Raw genomic sequence first — 20,353 nt, 5'->3', positions numbered from 1 at the left:
CGGTGCTGCTTCCTTCAAGTGTGTGAGGTGATTTAGAAAACTAGCAACCCAGCATCAACACTCCAAAGCAGAGAATAACAGCTTACTAGCATAGACAATTGAGAGCAGAGAATCAACTGATTCGTCTGATAGACAGCAGGAGAGCAGAGTGGTCAGTGATGATCGAATCAAGAAAATGTCTAAATGGCAAGGGAACAGACTGATTTGTACTGAGGAGAAAGAGAGAGAGAGCCAATTACAGTGAAATATATTCCAAAAGAGCCAAGTGACTAGCTGAAGGCAGGGACAAATGCCTTGGAGTGACCAACAAGAGTGCAAAGTACCAAATGGCAAAATGTGGAAAGACCAACAGGCAGATCTGCTTTTACCTCTTATCTTCACAACCAAAAAGTTGCTAAATGATGTTTTCAGTCGCTAGCCAGGTATGGCCAAAAGACGCGAAATCTAGCGGCAAAGTCGGTCAATCACACTGACAGTGAAACAAATATTTTGAAAAGATAATAATTGTACACCTTTGTGCACTTTAGTCTTCTATCTAAATATTTTCACAAAGGACACCAAGGCAGCTTGCTAGCTATGATGGGAGCAACAATGTCTGATAGACAGCAGGAGAGCAGAGTGGTCAGTGATGATCCAATCAAGAAAATGTCTAAATGGCAAGGGAACAGACTGATTTGTACTGAGGAGAAAGAGAGAGCCAAGTACAGTTAAATATATTCCAGAGCCAAGTGACTAACTGAAGGCAAAGACAACAGCCAGATACCTTAGCAGAGACCAACAAGAATTCAAAGTACCTAATAGCAAGATGGCGAGACCAACACAATAAATTGTATTAGGATTTAATTTATTAACGTTAATCTTAACAGCCAAAAAGTTGCTGAATGATGTTTGTAGTCGCTAGCCAGGTATGCCCAAAACAAGAGTCGCTAAACCTAGCAGCAAAGTTGCTTAATTGCAACACACTCTAGGATTCAGGGGAATTAAGGATAATAAAGATATTAATTGTACAACTTTTTGTACTTTTTTTCTAGTTTTTTGAGTCGCCAGCCATGTATGGCCAAAAGTCGCTAATTGAATGCCAACGTTGCTTAATCGCCAACACACTGGGACTCACTGAAGGACTGACTGAATAAAAAAGATAATTAAGATAATTGTGTACTTTTCTCTTCTGATATTTTCTCTAAGGACCCCAAGCTATCTGCAAGCAGCAATAATGTCTGACAGACAGGAGAGCAGAGTGGTCAGTGATGAATGGCAAGGGAACAGGCTGATTTGTACTGAGGAGAAAGAGAGAGAGAGAGCCAATTACAGTGAAATATATTCCAAAAGAGCCAAGTGACTAGCTGAAGGCAGGGACAAATGCCTTGGAGTGACCAAGAAGAGTGCAAAGTACCAAATGGCAAAATGTGGGAAGACCAACAGGAAGATCTGCTTTTACCACTTATCTTCACAACCAAAAAGTCGCTAAATGATGTTTTTAGTCGCTAGCCAGGTATGGCCAAAAGACGCGAAATCTAGCGGCAAAGTCGGTCAATCACACAGTGAAACAAATAATTTTAAAAAGATAGTAATCGTACAATGTCTTGTACTTTTGTCTTCTTTCTTAATATTTCTCAAAGGACACCAAAATGTCGCTATCTGCAGGCAGCTTGCTAGCTATGATGGCAGCAACAATGTACCTTAGAGTGACTGACCAACAAGAGCTCAAAGTACCTAATGGCAAAATGTGGAGAGACAGACACAATAAATTGCATTAAGATGAAGAGAACTGTTGCTATTATTAATCTTAACATCAACCAGAAAGTCGCTAAATGTCACCAGCCAGGTATGGCCAAAAGTCGCTTAATTGGCCACACACAGTAACAGAGAAACTAACAAAAAAAAGATCATAAAGATAATAGTTGTACAACTGTGTGTACTTTTGTCTTCTTTCTAAATATTTTCCCAAAGGACACCAAAATGTTGCTATCTGCAGGCGGGAGCGTGCCTATGTTCCCCGGGTCCTATGTTCCCCGGGTCCTATGTTCCCCGGTTGTTCCTGGGTCTTTGTATGCGACCGGGGAACTTAGGACCCTTTTTCTAAAAAAGGGTCCTATGTTCCCTGCATTGTATCTGGCGAAATTGCGAAATTGTGCCCTGACCAAAACCATCCCTAAACCTAACCTGTCACAGGGCGTTGTGGAGCACTTTTTTTTGGCGAAATTGTGCCCTGACCAAAACTATCCCTAAACCTAACCTGTCACAGGGCGTTGTGGAGCACTTTTTTGGCGAAATTGTGCCCTGACCAAAACCATCCCTAAACCTAACCTGTCACAGGGCGTGCGGCAGCAGATAGAGCAACTCAAACGCGAACTTCCTTCCTTCGACAACTTAAACGCGTCTCTGTCATGCGTGTCTGCGTGCGTCTTACTTAGTCGCGCATTGGAAGCAGCGGGGAACATAGAACCCTTTTCTGGAAAAAGTGTTGTACGTTCCCCGCAGCGGGGAACATAGAACCCTTTTTTTTAAAAAGGGTCCTTAGTTCCCCGGTAGAGGGGAACATAGGACCCGGGTAACATAGGGACGGGGAACATAGGGATGACCCGCTGCAGGCAGCTTGCTAGCTATGATGGCAGCAACGATGTCTGCCAGACAGGAGAGAGTGGTCAGTGACGATCGAATCGAGAAAATGACAAAATGGGTCAAAGACCAAAAAGTTATTAACTGACAGCAGTGACAAATGTCAGACTGTAAACTTTCTCGAAAGAAAAGGACAAAATGGGAAGATGCTGATAATAACAGCAAAATGGAAAATATAAGAATTTCCAAGTAATGCTCAACTCAAGTGTGTGTGTGTGTGTGTGTGTGCGCGCGTTAAACTTCTTGTTGAATGATTTCAAATTATCTCTGAGTCTGAACTGAGGGAAAGGAAACCAAATTTTGAGCAGTCTCTCACGAGTTCAAAATACCAAATGAGGAGATTCTAAAAGAACAGACCGGTTTATGAAAGACTTGATGGGGGAGGGGCACAGCTAAGAATACTTGAGTGAGATTCTGTGATCCAAATTCGAGATAGAGCTTTTTGATAATGATAATTTGTCAGAGTAAGGTTGTGTAATCAAAATTTGAGAATGAGCTTTGTCAATCAATCAAGAATATTTGCATTAAGTTCTGTGATCAAAATTCAGAAACAACCTTTAATAATTGATAAAGAATATGTGAGTGAGGTTGTGTGATCCATCCAATTTGAGAATTAGCTTTGATAATAATGATTGAGAGCCTCTGGCCCTCTGTGGATCATGGCCGCGGGGCCAATTTTGCCTGGCCCCTTGGGGCCTCTGTGGGTCGTGGCCGCGGGGCCAAGTTGGCCTGGCCCCTTGGGGCCTCTGACCCTCTATGGATCGGGGCCAAGTTGGCCTGACCCCTCGGGGCCTCTGGCCCTCTATGGATCATGGCCGCGGGGCCAAGTTGGCCTGACCCCTTAGGACCTCAGGCCCTCTGTGGGTCGCGGCCGCGGGGCCAAGTTGACCTGGCCCCTTGGGGCCTCTTACCCTCTATGGATCGTGGCCGCGGGGCCAAGTTGACCTGGCCCCTTGGGGCCTCTGGCCTTCTGTGGCTCGCGGCCGCGGGGCCAAGTTGGCCTGGCCCTTTGGGGCCTCTGGCCTTCTGTGGGTCGTGGCCGCGGGGCCAAGTTGGCCTGGCCCCTTGGGGCCTCTGACCGTCTATGGATCGTGGCCGCGGGGCCAAGTTGACCTGGCCCCCTGGGGCCTCTGACCCTCTATGGATCGTGGCCGCGGGGCCAAGTTGGCCTGGCCCCTTGGGGCCTCTGACCGTCTATGGATCATGGCCGCGGGGCCATGTTGGCCTGGCCCCTTGGGGCCTCTGGCCCTCTGTGGGTCGCGGCCGCGGGGCCAAGTTGACCTGGCCCCTTGGGGCCTCTTACCCTCTATGGATCATGGCCGCGGGGCCAAGTTGGCCTGGCCCCTTGGGGCTTAAGATTATTATTTTTGCAAAAGTAGTTTTGCTTGGGTCGCGGCCGCGGGGCCAAGTTGGCCTGGCCCCTTGGGGCCTCTGGCCCCCTGGGCCTGGGCCCGGTAGGCCCGGTCATTAATCCACCTATGCCTCTATGGTTAAGATACATTGTTTTCAAGGCAATTTAAAGTTCTTTACAGATGAATGAAGAAGGTGAATAAAATCATAAATTAAATTAAAGTCTTCAAATAATGATGAATTCATCTAATTTAATTTGTTACCTCTGACACAAAACTAAGATGTGGATGTTTTGTTCAGATAGCTTAGCATGTATTGGTTTTAATATTTTTCATGAACAACAACATTCAAAGTGTCCCTCACATCCTTTGATTTTTCTGTATGTGGCCCTTATGGAAGAAGTTTGGACAATTTATGTGATTGCAGCATTTTTAATCTGCAGCGGGCCACCTTACTTACATATGTAGTTGATTTACTGCAATATTACTCTTATTGCTTGACTGCACCATGAGCGAGAGTGTTGTTAATGATATAGTAATAATTTTATGCTGTATTGTTTGATATTTGCTAAGCTGTGAAAGGGAAATATAAAAATACTTGTGTAAAAAGTACACTTTCTTGCATTATTTTATGAAATATTAAAACTTGCTACAATCTTAAATATTATTCATTCAAATAAGCAGCATATTGACAAAGTTAGTTGTTCATTTAAAAATAACTTTAAGTTTGTGGGAAAATGTTCAGACCAGCTTTTGTGGAAAAATTCAAATATTAAGTCCAAGCAAACTGGATTTTTTTTTTTCAGTTCAGTTAAGTTTCAGTTTATTTCGAACATGCATACGACACAATGTAATGCATCACACAAATTCCAGTTGTTTCGTCCGAAAAGGAGTAGGAAGAAGCAGAGCTTATTTAATCCTACCCCTTTTCATACCATAGCAATTTTATCCAATTTCCTTGTTCTCTGTACCAGAATAGGGAACAAATAAATAATAAATAAATAATATACCATAGTAAGCAAACACATAAATACATAAATAATCTTTGTTTCAATAAAAAAAAGGGAAAAAAAGGGTTCAAGCTGTTCACCATAATTCTTGTTCTGTGTACTTTATGAACACTTGTTTTGACTGAAGAGAAAAATAAAACAATTTCAAGTCAATTTAGTTTGCTGGATTAACATAATTTTAGTATACATTGTCATTACTTTACCATATTGAATGCAAACCGTCACATTTTTGTTTTGGTTAGATCTCTCTGTAAAATGTGCACTTACCCGGCCACAATATTAGGCACAGCTGCACAATTCAGAAGATGGAAAAAAATGCTGAAACCTTGTGTTGGCTACCACCCGACCTTCTTCCCCCCAATAGGTGGGCCAAGGGTGGTGTGGTTCTCCAAGGTGCCAGAGAGAGCGTGTTCACCACTAAGGCCGACCACTCCTTCTTCACCGAGCCCGTCTCCTGCCTGGTGTTCAACGCCGTGGGAAAGACCAACGTCAGCATCTTGGTGGATGTTCAATGTGAGTGCCGCCCTGCCTCCAAGCCGTCCAGTCATGGTCGCTGCATCCTGTGTTTTTACGCTTTATTTTCACTGTCCTCCAGTCGGCCCTATTCTCTTGGTGGAGCCTCAGCCCAAAACGGTGGACGTGGACTCGGACGTCACCCTCAACTGCAAATGGGCCGGAAACCCCCCACTCACACTCACGTGGTTCAAGAAAGGTTCTAACAGGGTGAGGACAAAGTGTCTTCTAATTGATTCACGCGTGCACAGAAGATGTATTTTAAATTAGGGCTGTGGAATATAACAAGTTAACTCATGCGATTAATCACACAAAAAAATGCAATAATCATACATATATGCAGATTAATAACTGAATTTATTTGACGTTAACCACGACAGTTACCTAAAAGGCGGTATGGGTTGTTATACAGTCAGTGATCAGGTTAATGCATATGTTAGTGCAAAGATTAGTGAAGAGACACAGGTGTGTTCACTGGAAAATGTCCTTATAAAATACACCCTAACTGGACACTAGATACAATTGTTATCAAGTTTTGAGCAAATAAATGTGGTGCATTCAAGTAGCCTCAAACATTTTTATTTTAAATCCTGGCTGACGTTCTGACAATATATTTGCATTTGTGTCCAAATATTTGGATCTTTTTTAAGTTAATTAAAATCAAGCAAACAAGTAATAACCTGTGATTAATCCAAAAGTGTGATTAATCGGATTTAAAAAAAAATAGTGATTTGACAGCACTAACTTAAACATAGGCTGTTCCATAAACGTTTTAATAAATATACATTTGTCCCTCAAAACATTGCACTTTGCGGTTTCACTGTCTCTTTTATCTTTTTTGTTTTGTTTTGGGTTTTTTTCAAGCATATTTGACGTATTTCTGGCCTAAATTAGGCATTTTAAGCATACAAATGGCAAAATAAAGAAAACAGTGTTGAAACTACAGTATTATTGGCCACTAGATAAGACCAAACCAATCAGAGCAATGTTCAGTATCGTGGCCACTGATTGGCTCGGCCTCAGGTTACTAAATTGGTGTAAAGATGACAATGTGGGTAGTATTTCATGTTCAGGAGGCTCTCATCATGTAAAAAACACTTACTTAGAAGGTCGTAAACAGGTTTTTTTTTGCTCTGGCTATAAAACAATTTAAAAATTATAACTAATCATTCCTACTTTGTGGAAATTCCTTTACCACAGACAGGCCCGGAACCAATGAACAGTGTTTGACGAGGGATGCCTGTACTTTTTTTTGTAACTAAAATAACTATTACAGTAATTTCCCGTTCTTGGTTGTTAATGAATTTCCATGAAGTAGGAACCATTTAGTATAAATCAAATACTTTCATAGCGAGAGCATAAAAATCTGTTTACTACCTTTCAAATATTTTTTCAACACCATGAGAGCCCTCCAGACATTAAATAATTACAATAACTCTTGTAATCCGATATAGTAAAGCTCCCTGAAGCTGAGCCAATCAGTGGCCACAATAATGAACAGTACGCTCTGATTGGTTTGAAGTCATTTTGGGTCAATACTAGTGTAGTATTGACATTTCTTGTTCATTTAGCCCTTTTTGTTTTTGCTTGGAAATGCTTCATTTAGGGCAAAATTTATTAAAATAAGTTAATAGCCATTTATATACAGTATTTATTTTATTTTTGATTCAGCTCTCAACATGGATTCTGTTAGACTTTGTGGGTGTACCTAATGAAGTGGCCAGTGAATGTGGATGAATGATGGATTTGGTTGCTAGGCAACAGCAGAGCCTGAGAGAGATAGGTTAAAAGAGGACAGGCAGGTTTGCATATACTGTACAACATATGCATTTGTGCTCCCTTGTTAATGGTCGGCCCGCACATTACTACGTGCTCTGTTCCCGCGCAGGTCCTCAGTAACAGCAACCAGCTGTACCTGAAGTCCGTGAGCCAGGCCGACGCCGGCCAGTACGTGTGCAAGGCCATTGTGCCGCGAATTGGAGTTGGAGAAACAGAGGTCACGCTCACTGTCAACGGTCAGGCAGCAACAACACTCACAAGTCCAAATTGTCTATATCGTTATTCTCTGAGAACCAAGATAGGAGTGATGTATGTTGTATAGGAGTTGCATACGACTGAATATGTTTTCTGACCCGCACAGGTCCTCCCATCATCTCCAGCGACCCCATCCAGTATGCGGTGCGAGGGGAACGAGGCGAGGTGAAATGCTTCATAGCGAGCACGCCTCCTCCTGATAAGATTGTAAGTAGAAAAGGCGTTGCTACAAAGTGCAAATGTTTGTTTATTAGTGAGCAAGGTTACATTAAAAAATAATATTACATGAGGTAAACAAGACTTTATTGAGAAATGGGGCGTGGGCAAAGAAGGAACAGATCAAATATTGGTGCAGACTGAGGATCCAAGGGGCAGTATTACAGTGAGTAATGAATGCACACATTAGTGGGTGTCAATGAAGGTGCTGAGCCAAAATAGCATTGTTTGGCCTTAGGGGAGGTTTGCGTCATCAGTGACATCATAATACTATCCCGGATTTTAGGCACTGTCATTTACAAAAAAAAAAAAGGAAAATAAAACCGCCCTCCATCCCATAATATCAACAAACCAACGCTAAGCTGGTCCACATTTAGCTCTTGCGTCACAAAAAGTATCCCGAATGCTTTCTCCGCTCAGCCGCACCACGCAGGCGAAGCGGTTCCTTGACGGATGCATCCTGACTGGCGTCCCCCTAATGCAAGCGCCGCGTGCAGCTTGGGACATGAAAAGATTTATAAAATATAAAAAGGTCGAAGGGAGGAACAGTTGTCCCGGTAAACGCCACAGCCGGGAGAATCTCCTTCTCCCGAACAAGTGGGCGCATTATGGGAACATGTGGGCTTATGCATAATTAACTGGCCTCAGTACAGTATATGCTGAATAATACAGTTGCTTTTAGTGGCTTTAAAGATGGAGGATGTGCACGATTCCCCCCCAACCTCACCTACCTAAGCATGGCCCCTCTGCATGCCATGTAGGGAAATACATGCATGTCATCAGATAAAGAGGTCAACAGAGAAAATGTGTGAAACATAATAGTACGTAGGTGTCGCTTCATTGATCCACTCATTTTCTATACCGCTTGTCTTCAATGGGGTCACAGTTCAGCTGGAGTCTATCCCAGCTGACTTTGGGGCGAGAGGCGACGTACCCCCGCCTTGGACTGGTCTGCAGTCAACTACAGTACACAAATAGACACATATCCCTTCGGACATGTTGAAAGGAGAAATGAGAATTTGTAAATGATATGATGTATCACATTGCAACTGTATAAATGTTCGAAATAAACTGAAACCATCCTATCCTATCCTTTCATGTCCTAACTTAGACTTAGATTTAGACTTAGACTTCCTTTTATTGTCATTCAAATTTGAACTTTACAGTACAGATAAGAAAAAAATGTTGTTGCATTAGCTTGTTGAAGAGCAGGATAAAATAGCAATAAAGTCCAGATATAAATAAATAGATTACTGTACAGATAAATATATTGCACTTTTGCATATGCATCCACGTTTATGGATGTATGTTATATTGTCTTTATATTCCAGCGAGTTAATCCGTTTTTGGGGGGGGGGGGGAATTGTTCAAGAGTCTTATGGCCTGAGGGAATAAGCTGTTACAGAACCTGGAAGTTCTGCTACGGAGGCTGCGGAACCTCCTTCTAGAGTCCAGCAGTGAAAACAGTCCTTGGTGGTGGTGGGAGGAGTCTACAGATTTTCTGAGCCTTGGTCAGGCAGCGGCTTTTTGCGATTTCCCGGATAGGAAGAAGAGGAATCCTGATGATCTTTTCCGCCGTCCTCACCACTCTCTGCAGTCTGAGGCACTGCAGGCTCCAGTCCAGACAGAGATGCTGTTGGTCAGCAGGCTCTCTATAGTGCCTCTGTAGAATGTGCTGAGAATGGGGGGTGGAAGCTGTGCTCTTTTCATCCGACGCAAAAAGTGCATGCGCTGCTGAGCTCTTTTTACAAGAGCTCCGGTGTGTAGGGACCAGGTTATATTGTCAGTTATCTGCACCCCCAGGAACTTGGTACTCCTTACCATCGCAACTGCTGTGTCGTTGGTGAAGCCTATCCTATCCTAGTTTATCCTATCTTATCCTAGCCTAGCCTAACCTAGCCTTATCTATCCTATGCTATTTTATTGTATGTTTGTGGGAATAAACCGGGGGAAATCACTGCATGCACGGACATTTTAACCTTCAATATCCTGATTGTGAGGCCAACATTTTTCGGGGTATTCTGCTCTAATACGGTACAGTTGTACCTGATAGAAAATAATATAACTTTATTGTCATTGCACTTAAAAAGTACAAAATTCGTTTTCAGTGCAACCCATCCAAGAACAGACATACAATATACAGTTACAGGGGTTAGAACAGGAAGGAGGGAGGAAGTGTACATGTGGAGAGGAGGAGGAGAAAATGATGTGATGTAATGAAGTGTCCAATGAGTGCATTTTGTGTTATAGAGTGATGGAATAATGTGTGTGCATGTGTGTGTGTTCAGGTGTGGGCGTGGAAAGAGAACGTGTGGGAGGAGGAGAAGGGAACGCTGCTAGAGCGCTACACGGTGGAGCAGAGCAGGTCGTCATCAGAGGGCGGCGGCGTCCTCTCCACGCTGACCATCAACAACGTGATGGAGTCTGACTTCCTGACCTCGTACAACTGCACGGCCTCCAACTCCTTCGGGGCCGGCACCATGATTATCACGCTGGAAGAGACCGGTGGGTTGCGAGGAGAAAGAAAGTCTTGTCCAATATCGCCGTGTCTCCTGACAAGACTGACTGTTGCGTTGTGTTATTGCAGATGAATTTCCAGTAGGAATAATCGCCGGCTGGACGGTGGGAGCCACCATCTTCTTGTTCATCCTCCTCCTGTTCCTCGTTCTCATCTTCTACCTGCAGCGCAAAGGCAGTGAGTAACGCCATCTACCAGTACATAGATGCCAAATGCCAGTTTCATGCTGATGCTAATACCAATAACAATGTTTATGTGAGATAACCTTTCCTCTCCTGATGTGCTGCACATAAAAGGGTGAAAATGTGTCAACAAATTACCCTCTACTGATGCCTGTGCTATTATATTAAACCCCAAAGTTGGACCCCACAAATAGAGGTACCGTATTTTCCGCACTATAAGGCGCACCGGATTATAAGGCGCATAGAATAGACGCTACAGTAGAGGCTGGGGTTACGTTATGCATCCATTAGATGGAGCTGCGCTAAAGGGAATGTCAACAAAACAAATAGTGATTGTACTGACACCTCTACTTGCTGCTCTCTGTTCAACAACCCACTGTTCGAGTTTGTCCTCCAACTGTAGCCATCTCGCTTTGTTCCCTCGGAAACTCTGTTTAGTCTTCTTTACTTGGCGCAGGTCATCATGTTGCTTCCTCCACTTCCGCACCATTGATTCCTTAATGTTAAATTCTCTCGCTGCTGCTCTATTCCCGTGTTCTACTGTGTGACTGATCGCCTTGAGTTTAAACTCTGCGTCGTAAGCGTGTCTCTTAATAGGAGCCATTTTTGGGTCTTTACATAAAGTTTAGGTCTCTCAACTACGGGACTTCATTTTCCCCCATAGAAGAAGAAGTTCTTCTTCTACGGTAAGCAGCCGCCGACTTCATTTTCCCCCGTAAAAGAAGAATCGCTTCTTCTTCTACGGTAAGCAGCCGTAGAAGGGGGGAAATGAAGTCGGCGTAGTTACCGTAGTTGCGAGACCTGTTGTGGCTCAATATTGGTCCATATATAAGGCGCACCGGATTATAAGGCTCACTGTCAGCTTTTGAGGAAATTGGAGGTTTTTAGGTGCGCCTTATAGTGCGGAAAATACGGTAGCTTAAATTTCAAAGCATGCATTAGTCAAAGCTAATATATATATATATATATATATATATATATATATATATATATATATATATATATATATATATATATTTAAAGACAAAAGCCAGTAAAATGTAAGAGAATAGGGGAAAAAAGTCAATGTAATGACAAAAAAAAGTCAATGTAATGACAAAAAGGTGAAATTTTAATTCTAATTCCGAATAACAAAACACCTTTTCACCCGTAATACAAAGCTGGCATCAAGATTTGTCCTAAAAAACATGTGTAATGGCTGGTTTTATATGGACCCTACATACTTAAAAAATGGTGGAAAAATTTGGTCAAAGCTGATCTTATTAGTGGCCTATTATTATCTAAATTTCACCTTTTTCTCAAAATATTACGTCTTTTTTCTTACATTTACATTGTTGTTGTTTTTTTTGACAATATACTGCAGGCCAAAAAAAATACAGCTTTGGACACCCATGATTTATACCAAATATGGATAAGCCGCTGACGGTTTTCCCAATTTGTGACCAATTGTGCACATTCCAAACAGCTCGTTTGGAGGAAGAATGAAGGAAAGCAAGATTATTTTACAAATATAGTATCTCCGCAATGCTTCCACGGTTGGATTTCACATTTTTGGGACTTATACAGATCCCAAATACACAACAGCAGGTACCAATAGGTACAAATATTTGGTTTTAAGTACCTGAGTCCATCACTACAGCACAGCAAGGATAGTCACATAGCAGTAAATAAACTCCTGTATGCATGCAGGCACCTGCTGACTCTGTTCTTGTAAAATCCCAAGACATGTTTTCTTTTGTGTGTGTGTGACCTCGTCGTGTTTTGCTTCCAGGCCGTAGAGGGGTGACGCTGGGAAAACCGGACATTAAAGTGGAAACCATCAACAAGGAGAGCCACAGTTTGGAAGAGGACTCGGGCAGCGTATCCACGGCCTCACGTATGGTCAAGGCCATGTACTCGGTGAGTTGTGTGTGTGTGCCCGTTGTGTGCGTGCGTGTGCGTGCGGTTGTGTGTGTGTGTGTGTTAGGGTTGTCCCGATACCAAAATTTATATCGATATTTATATATATATATATATATATGTATATATATATATATATATATATATATATATGTATATATATATATATATATATATATACGTGTATATATATATATATATATATATATATATATATATATATATATATATATATATATATATATATATATATATATATATATATATATATATATATATATATATATATATATATATATATATACGTGTGTGTATATATATATATATATATATATATATATATATATATATATATATATATATATATATATATACATATATATATATACGTGTATATATATATATATATATATATATATATATATATATATATATATATATATATATATATATATATATATATATATATATATATATATATATATATATATATAATACTATATACAAAATAAAGGGGACCACAAAAAAGTTAATTATTGGCTTTGTTTTTACAGAAAATGTAATGATACATTAAACATATGTTTCTTATTGCAATCAAAAACAGTTTAAAATTTGACATACCATAATCTAGAATATGGTTAGAATAGAATAGAAAGCTTTATTGACAATGTATTAAATGCTTTGTGATTTATGGTTGCCAATTTGATCTGTGCTTTTTGACAAATAAAGTAATTAGTAAATACTTAAAACTATACTATGGCTAAAACTACACAGATACACATTGTTAAAGATAAAACACAAATTGTAGGAATTTGTTACAAAATTCAGTCATTTAACTTGCATTGGTTAAAGCTACGCGGCGGTTTTGACTGTGCTAATAATTAGCAACAAACCAATCAGCTGTGTGTGCGTCTACGTTATCTATATGTGCACAGCAGATGAGCGAGTTAACTACATTTACCTGTCACTTTTTAAACTCTTTGTGCAGATCTGGATGTTTGTTATTTAAAAAAGTACCTTAGTTTGAAGCAAAGGTGGCAATACTAATTGCTACCTTTGGCGAGGAATGTTTTAAAGCAGCGTGGCGCGTCAGTGTTTTATAGCCACACCTTTGTCGATAGTTTCGAAGCCCAAATACCTCCATGTTGTGCTTCATACACCCTCTTTATTAACCAGTAGAATTACCGTTTTTTGCCATTTTTCCTCTCCACATGTTTCTACTTGTATGCGTGCTGACACACTTTACATGCGCCTCGATTTAGCAACGTCACCACCGCACGGCAGCATGCGGATTAAAAAGAAGTAACAGTATTTTTCAAGGGCATCGTTTTTAATTCATTAGCACCACAGTACTTTATTATACCGTACAACCCTAGTGTGTGTATGTGTGTGTGTATGTAGCCTCTCTTCCCTGTGAGCTTTTTTTTTTTAACACCTTTAATTCCATTTTCTCCTTTTCTCTCACTTACATCCTTCCCTCCTTTTTTCTCCCTCTTTTCTTCGGCACTCGCCTCCTTTTTATTTTGTTTGTTTGACCGTTTAGTTTCTCCCCTCTGTGTCCTTTTCTCCGTCCAACCAGCCCTTTAAGGATGACATAGAGCTCAAGTCGGACCTCCGCAGCGACACCTTGGAAACCCGCCAGGAGTACGACCTCAAGGTGAGGAGCACTCCCCTTTCATTTTACACCCATGCAGGCAAAGCAGACAAGATCAAATATAAAGTCAACTTCAAACTGATTCATGCATATTAAATGCATTTTAACCCCCGGCGGGCTCCGGCCGAGGTGTGGAATGATTTTCATGCGTAAAGCTGTCAAAATGTTTCCCCACCAGAGCATTTTGCGCAGACACACGCTGCAAAGCCTCCAGCTGGGGGACCAGTCGGTTCATTTTAAAGAAACGCAGACATGAATCCACCCCAGGAGGTGGTTAGATCACCCCAACAACAGCCGGGATGCTGTTTTACCCCCCGCCCCCTGCACGGCCTAAAGCCCTGTGAAACAATGCCTGAGCGTCTGGTGACGTGAGACATTATGGGATGGAAGACTCCTGTCACGAATAGTCAAGTCTTCCTGAGTTCAACTCTGGCGAAAACACACTCTGATTCATGCAAATCATCAAGGATAAAAAAAACAACTCATTTATGTCAAATAAAACAAAGGTATGACTGGACTAGGGTTGTACGATATACCGGTACTAATAAAGTACTGCGGTACTAATGAATTAAAAAATATATCAATCAATCAATCAAAGTTGAATTATATAGCCCTTAATCACAAATGTCTCAAACGGCTGCACAAGCCACAATGACACACTTCCCACATCAAGGCAAGAAACCCTGGAAGGGACCACAGATGTGGGGACCCCCCCCTGGGGTGCAATGCCGAGTGGATACAGTTAATAATGTGAGAGTCCAGTCGATAGTGGGGCCAGCACAAAAAGGTACTATACTGCCAAGGAAAAATACCGGTTCCATCCATCTATCTTCAACCGCTTATCCGGAATAGGGTCGCGGGGACAACAGCTCCAGCAGAGACCCCCAGACTTCCCTCTCCAGAGCAACATTAGCAACTTCCTCCTGGGGAATCCCGAAGGCCAGAGAGGAGATGTAATCCCCCCATCTGGTCCTTGGCCTGCCGCGGGGTCTCCTCCCAGTGGGACGTGCAACGAGGACCTCCCTCGGGGGACGCTCGTGAGGCATCCGCACGAGATGCCCGAACCACCTAAGCTGGCTCCTTTCCAAGCGAAGGAGCAGCGGCTCTACTCCGAGTCTCTCTCGGGTGACTGAACTTCTCACCCTATCTCTAAGGGAGATGCCAGCCACCCTTCTGAGGAAACTCATTTCGGCCGCTTGTATCCGCGATCTTATTCTTTCGGTCATGACCCACACTTCATGACCATAGGTGAGAGTAGGAATGTAGATAGCTCGGTAGACCGAGAGCTTTGCTTTCTGGCTCAGCTCTCGTTTCGTCACAACAGTGCGGCAGAGAGACTGCAATACTGCCACAGCTGCTCCGATTCTCCGGCTGATTTCCTTCTCCATCTTTCCCTCACTCGTGAACAAGACCCCGAGATACTTAAACTCCTCCTGACCTGGGACAGAGTCTCGTTCTCTACCTGGACTGTACAAACCATCGGTTTCCTGCTGAGAACCATGGCCTCAGATTTGGAGATGCTGATCCTCATTCCAGCCGCTGAACACTCGGCTGCGAACCGATCCAGTGAGAGCTGAAGGTCACGAACCGAAGGTGCCATCAGGACCACATCATCAGCAAACAGCAGTGACGCAACCTTTAGCCCCCCGAGACGTATACCCTCTCCGCCATGGTCACGACTCTGCCTAGAAATCCTGTCCATGAAAATCACAAACAGGATAGGTGACAGAGCGCAGCCCTGGCGGAGACCAACCCCCACTGGAAACGGATCCGACTTACATCCAAGCACCCGGACACAACTTTTGCTTTGGTTGTACAGAGATTCGATGGCCCTCAGTAGGGTTCCCCTCACTCCGTACTCCCTCAGCACCTCCCACAAGATCTCCCGGGGTACCCGGTCATACGTCTTCTCCAAATCCACAAAGCACATGTAGACTGGATAGGCATACTCACAGGCCTTCTCCAGGATTCCCGCAAGAGTAAAGAGCTGGTCAGTTGTTCCCCCTTTTTTTATTTTACGAGCATGACTGCGCGCCGTCATCACGTCGTGACATTGCTGGTTTTACGAGCAAAGGAGTACTTACAGGCAGACACGGTGTGTAGACAGAAAAGGGAGAATGGACGCATTTTGGTTTATAAACTAACGATAAAGGTGAAGCTATAACACTGAAACACTGCTCAGCAGGAGGTGCTTTAAAGCACGACTAGCCAATTAGCGGTTAACGTCCATTCGCTGTCGGCAGTGTTTTAGCTACTTCCAAATTACTAATCCTCCATGGAGACAAATAAAGTAAGTTTCTTACACGTTTGATCTCTGCAAGATGAGGAATAGCTAAACATGTTTCAAGACAATACAATACAATAACTAACAACAATCATAACAATAATATAATGACATGTGGAAGGATTGTACTATTATGGTTTTAATTTGTTTTTCTTATTGGAACATGCATACAGTTACAATATGGTACATCACATGTTTGCAGTTTATCTTACAAGTCTGAAAATGAGTAGGATTTATTTTTTTATTTATTTTTTACACATTTATTTGTGGACTTCCTGTGCTCAATTTGTAACTCAAACAAATCAATAAATTAATAGGTATAAGTCAGCAACTAATCATTAATTACGTTTTTTCTTTTTTCTTTTTTACATCCATAGTGGTCTTCTACCAAGCATTGCTAATGAATACAGAGTTATTTTCAGGTTTGACATTGTTTTACAACATTTGTGGATGTCGTCGTAATTCCCTCTTGTGTTTTCCAAGGATCCCACTAACGGCTACTACAACGTACGAGCGTCTACACTCGAGGAAGGACGCCCGGCGTCCCGCTCTACCATGCACTACTCCGACTACCGCTCTCCCACCGGCACACCAGGCGGGGCCGCATCCATCAGCAGCAGCGCAGCCGGCTCGGGGGCCACGGCCAGCGGCGGAGCCCCCGTTCCACCCGGCCCCCTCACTTCCCCGGGCCGCCCCCAGGCCTGCTACGACCCCCGCCCCCCTTCCAGACTGTCCCACATCAGCTATGCCCAGTTCAACACCTTCACCCGCGGAGGTCAGAGTCAGCAACCTCCGAGCAACCCAGCCCCGGCTGGGGGAGACTTTCCGGGGGACTGCAGCCTGCTGGACTCCACCAACCAGCTGGCCTACGACAACTACGGATACCCCTCGCATTACCAGACCTACCGTATGGGGTTCGCCCCGTCCAGCCTGGCCCCGCTAGAGGCCGGTCCCTCATATGAAATGTACGGGGTGGGTTCTGGGGTTGCCGGTCCTCCGGTTGGGGTGGGCCCCGGGGGTGCCACACCCTCAAGCTCAGACACGGGACTCGGGAAGTACGGCAGCTCCACTCGCTTCTCCTACACGTCACAACACTCCGACTACTCCCACAGCCGACACACGCAGAGGATGCAGACTCACGTGTGAGAAGGACATGTCATGCCTAGCATGACCAGTGTACTGGCGATAGCGTTGCAGCTAAAAACACACACAGACACACACATATTTACATGCACACACTTACACGCCCCAGTGAACACAAATAAGGCACATGCACACTCATGGAGGAGCGTGCCCTAGAGACAAGGGGGGGATTTCCGTAGGAGAAAATGGAGACTTAGTAGAGACAAAAGTGTGGGAGACGCCACACCGGCTGTTTTTAAAACGGGAGCTCTGAGAGAGCAGACAGCGCAAGTCACAATCAAGACAAAGAAAAGGACAACAACGCGATCGCAGAGTCTTGACGAAGAGCGTTTCCGCCAAGCAGCACAGTGGGGTTCACTTGTCGAAGTCAAGAAAGGTACCTAAATAACAGGCTGGTATCGCAGCACTTTCTGTTATCTGACATCAGTAGTCCAGCTTGTAAAGGGGCGGGCTTGACATTCTGCAGTTTGCTAATTGACAGACACAGAGTAATCACTTGGATGGGATTTGAAGATGACAAAAACAAAGCTGCCAAGAAGGAAGAAGACCAAATGCTGGATGTCCTTCTTTGCTACGGTGCCAAACTGATGAGTACTAACTTGGTGGAAATATGGCTGTCAAGGCTGAATATGGTACACACTTATCAGCCAGAGGATATCATGTCATTTTTTCAGCCCATTCAAATTATTTCCATCATGCTTTTATAGCCAATATTTAGCCAAGGGAAAGTGATAAGTGACTGGTTGTAATCATTTTGCACGTCATCATCATCATCAGTATTCACGCTTTCTTTTGTCCTCCTGTCGTCTTTTTTATTTGCACACCCGATGAGAGCTTTGTATTATATTTTTTAACATTACAGAATTATTTTTGTCAATGTAAAACATGTAATGATGCGTATGTTACGGACCAAAAGTTTGGAGGAGTTGTGCCATCAAAAAGGGTTTATCAGTGTATAAAAGAAAACCTAGTGCCAAGTGTTCATATTGTTCTTCACGGTAGACCATGTACAGTATATGCAGTAGGAGCTCTTTCTATCGGCGACTGTTGCTTTACAAACCAGGTGAGAAACCTTCGGTCAGACTTTTTCCTCGGCTTGGGCCTTTTCTTTTTTTGCCCTGAGCTCTAAAATGAAAGACTGGTACGGACTGCAAGAACAACGTGGATGTTGGGTTTAGAACTGAGTGGCCTTATCAGGAAAACATAATATTTCCTCATCGTCTGCCTGCCAAAATGGCCCGAAGAGAATGTGTATGGAGAGGTTCCATGAAGGCTGTCTACAATATTGACATGTAGTAATGAGTGTGTGTTTGTGTGAGTGTGTGGGCATTGGCACGCACATCAATTTGTACAGTGTGTTTGTATAGACGTGTGAATGGATACGTGCATACTCCAAATGTCTGACTCATGTGCGCGTGGGACTGTTGTGTGCATGTCAATGTGTATACAATACATGTGTGCGTGCGACTGTGTGTACGTGCGATTGTGTGCGTGTGCGAGTGTGTGTTCCTATAAATGTCTATCATTTCTCTCACAATCCAGTACTTTTATACCTCTGGTAGGACTGTATCCTGTATTATTGTGTCTTTGAATATAGACCCCAATGTTTATGTTATTGTACTGTTCAGTAGCAGGAAAAAAACTGTTTAAAATATGTACAAAAAAGTCCATTATCAACTCATTTTTTTATTTCATTATCTTCAATATTTTTAAAAATGGTATGTAATTATTTTTCCACAGTATTACATGAATAAAAGCACTGTTTTTTATATAAAAAAATATACATATAAAAGAGTGCTGTGTTCTTTATATGGTACTGTACAGCAGGGGTGTCCAAACTTTTTCCACCAAGAGCCGCATACTGACTATGAGGGAGCCATTTGGATATTTTTTTAATGTTATGTACAAGGAGAGTAGACGGCACAGACAACAAGTATTTAGCTCTATGATTTATTTATATATATTCACTATATATATAAATAACAAATAATAATATAAATAAACAAGGGTATGGAGTGTGACTAAATCCAAGAGTGTGTGTGGTGCGCGACTATGTGTGAATTAACTGTTGTGTGTCACCGGGAGTGTCGAGCGAGAGGCGGAAGTCCCGGAGGGAAAGGCAGGCTTGAATGTCTGTGAGACAGGCAGGTACTCGGGGGTATAGCGAGGCGTCAAAAGGTCCGTGTCCAGGCGGGAGGTCGAGATCCAAGGGGGCAGCCAGAGAACCAGAGGGGAAAAACACAGGGGAGACGAGACGCACAGCTTTTCACGTGAAACGAAAACAGACTGCAGGAAGGACGACAAGAAAGACACGAGACCAATCAAACACGACGGTGGAGAACACACAGAGAGAGAGCAAGGTTGCATATAGCTAGATGATCGCCTACAGTACTCGAACAGATGACTATGTTCTGGCACTGGATAGCAGGTTGTGCAGGCTTATGAAGGCGGTCCTCTGATCAGCAGCAGGTGCGCTGATTGCTGGAGATTGATTGCAGCCACTTGCTGCCACTGGGCTGACACGCGCTTGGCGCGCTCCTGGAAATGGCATGCGCCCGGGCCGTGACAGTTAAAAAGAAAAAAGCTTATATGTATATATATATATATATATATATATATATATATATATATATATATATATATATATATATATATATATATATATATATATATATATATATATATATATATATATATATATATATATGTATATGTACATGCATTTAAAGACAAAACTTAGTGTCAGCTTTGTGATATAGGCGGGGGGGCCATTTGCAACAAACAGACCGTTTACCATGAATTGATTAACGTGGACCCCGACTTAAACAAATTGAAAAACTTGTTCGGATGTTACCATTTAGTGGTCAATTGTACGGAATATGTACTGTACTGTGCAATCTACTAATAAAAGTTTCAATCAATCAAAAAGGTC

General features: G+C 42.7%; 1 protein-coding gene across 2 annotated transcripts in view; it reads left to right on the top strand.

The window, feature by feature from the left end:
- The window catches only part of LOC133661837 (kin of IRRE-like protein 1), a 74,935-nt gene extending 55,733 nt beyond the window's left edge, over positions 1-19,202 (top strand). Inside the window, exons 7-15 of one of the 2 annotated variants that reach the window (XM_062065356.1) lie at positions 5,343-5,491; positions 5,574-5,701; positions 7,380-7,506; positions 7,632-7,732; positions 10,030-10,246; positions 10,329-10,436; positions 12,213-12,340; positions 13,884-13,997; positions 16,762-19,202. In XM_062065356.1, the coding sequence (XP_061921340.1) occupies positions 5,343-5,491; positions 5,574-5,701; positions 7,380-7,506; positions 7,632-7,732; positions 10,030-10,246; positions 10,329-10,436; positions 12,213-12,340; positions 13,884-13,997; positions 16,762-17,424 (1,735 nt within the window). In that variant the 3' untranslated portion in view covers positions 17,425-19,202. The remainder of the gene's footprint in view (positions 1-5,342; positions 5,492-5,573; positions 5,702-7,379; positions 7,507-7,631; positions 7,733-10,029; positions 10,247-10,328; positions 10,437-12,212; positions 12,341-13,883; positions 13,998-16,761) is intronic. The other variant, XM_062065357.1, reaches the window with a different exon arrangement.
- The last annotated feature ends 1,151 nt before the right edge of the window (positions 19,203-20,353 follow it).

The sequence above is a fragment of the Entelurus aequoreus genome, linkage group LG12 (genome assembly GCF_033978785.1).
Source record: "Entelurus aequoreus isolate RoL-2023_Sb linkage group LG12, RoL_Eaeq_v1.1, whole genome shotgun sequence".
Lineage (NCBI taxonomy): Eukaryota > Metazoa > Chordata > Actinopteri > Syngnathiformes > Syngnathidae > Entelurus > Entelurus aequoreus.
Note: the sequence above shows the minus strand (reverse complement) of the source record. Positions and strands in the feature narration are given on the sequence as shown.